The sequence below is a fragment of the Penaeus monodon genome, chromosome 34 (genome assembly GCF_015228065.2).
Source record: "Penaeus monodon isolate SGIC_2016 chromosome 34, NSTDA_Pmon_1, whole genome shotgun sequence".
Classification (NCBI taxonomy): Eukaryota; Metazoa; Arthropoda; class Malacostraca; order Decapoda; family Penaeidae; genus Penaeus; species Penaeus monodon.
This window is the reverse complement of record NC_051419.1, coordinates 7987191-7987479: the sequence shown is the minus strand read 5'-3', so window position 1 is coordinate 7987479 and position 289 is coordinate 7987191. Positions and strand designations below refer to the sequence as shown.

Genomic DNA, 289 nt, shown 5'->3' with positions numbered 1-289 from the left:
ATGAGGAAGAGATAATAGAAATATAATTATGTGCATCTCTTTAATTTAATGTCGTTATTTTATCCAAGAATGAATAATCGTGAAAAATAGGATAATAATGATAATGAAACGCGGTAGAATTGTTTAACATACCATGTATTTTTTATAGCGCTTTTTTTCCCCGTTTAGACACAGCAAGAATCTTCAGCTCGTTGCTCTCACAGAAGAGAAGTACGGACGATTCAGTGTTGGAATCGCGGTGGCTGACAAGTCTCCTCTCAAAGACCTGTTTAATGTGCAGTAAGTATGA

At 35.3% G+C, this 289-nt stretch overlaps 1 protein-coding gene across 1 annotated transcript in view; it reads left to right on the top strand.

Annotated features, from left to right (window-relative positions):
- LOC119594805 (glutamate receptor ionotropic, delta-1-like) overlaps window positions 1–289 on the top strand; it is a gene marked incomplete in the record, with an annotated part of 12585 nt that overhangs the window by 10208 nt on the left and 2088 nt on the right. Inside the window, 1 exon segment of the mRNA XM_037943895.1 lies at window positions 169–279. Coding sequence (XP_037799823.1) covers window positions 169–279 — 111 coding nt within the window.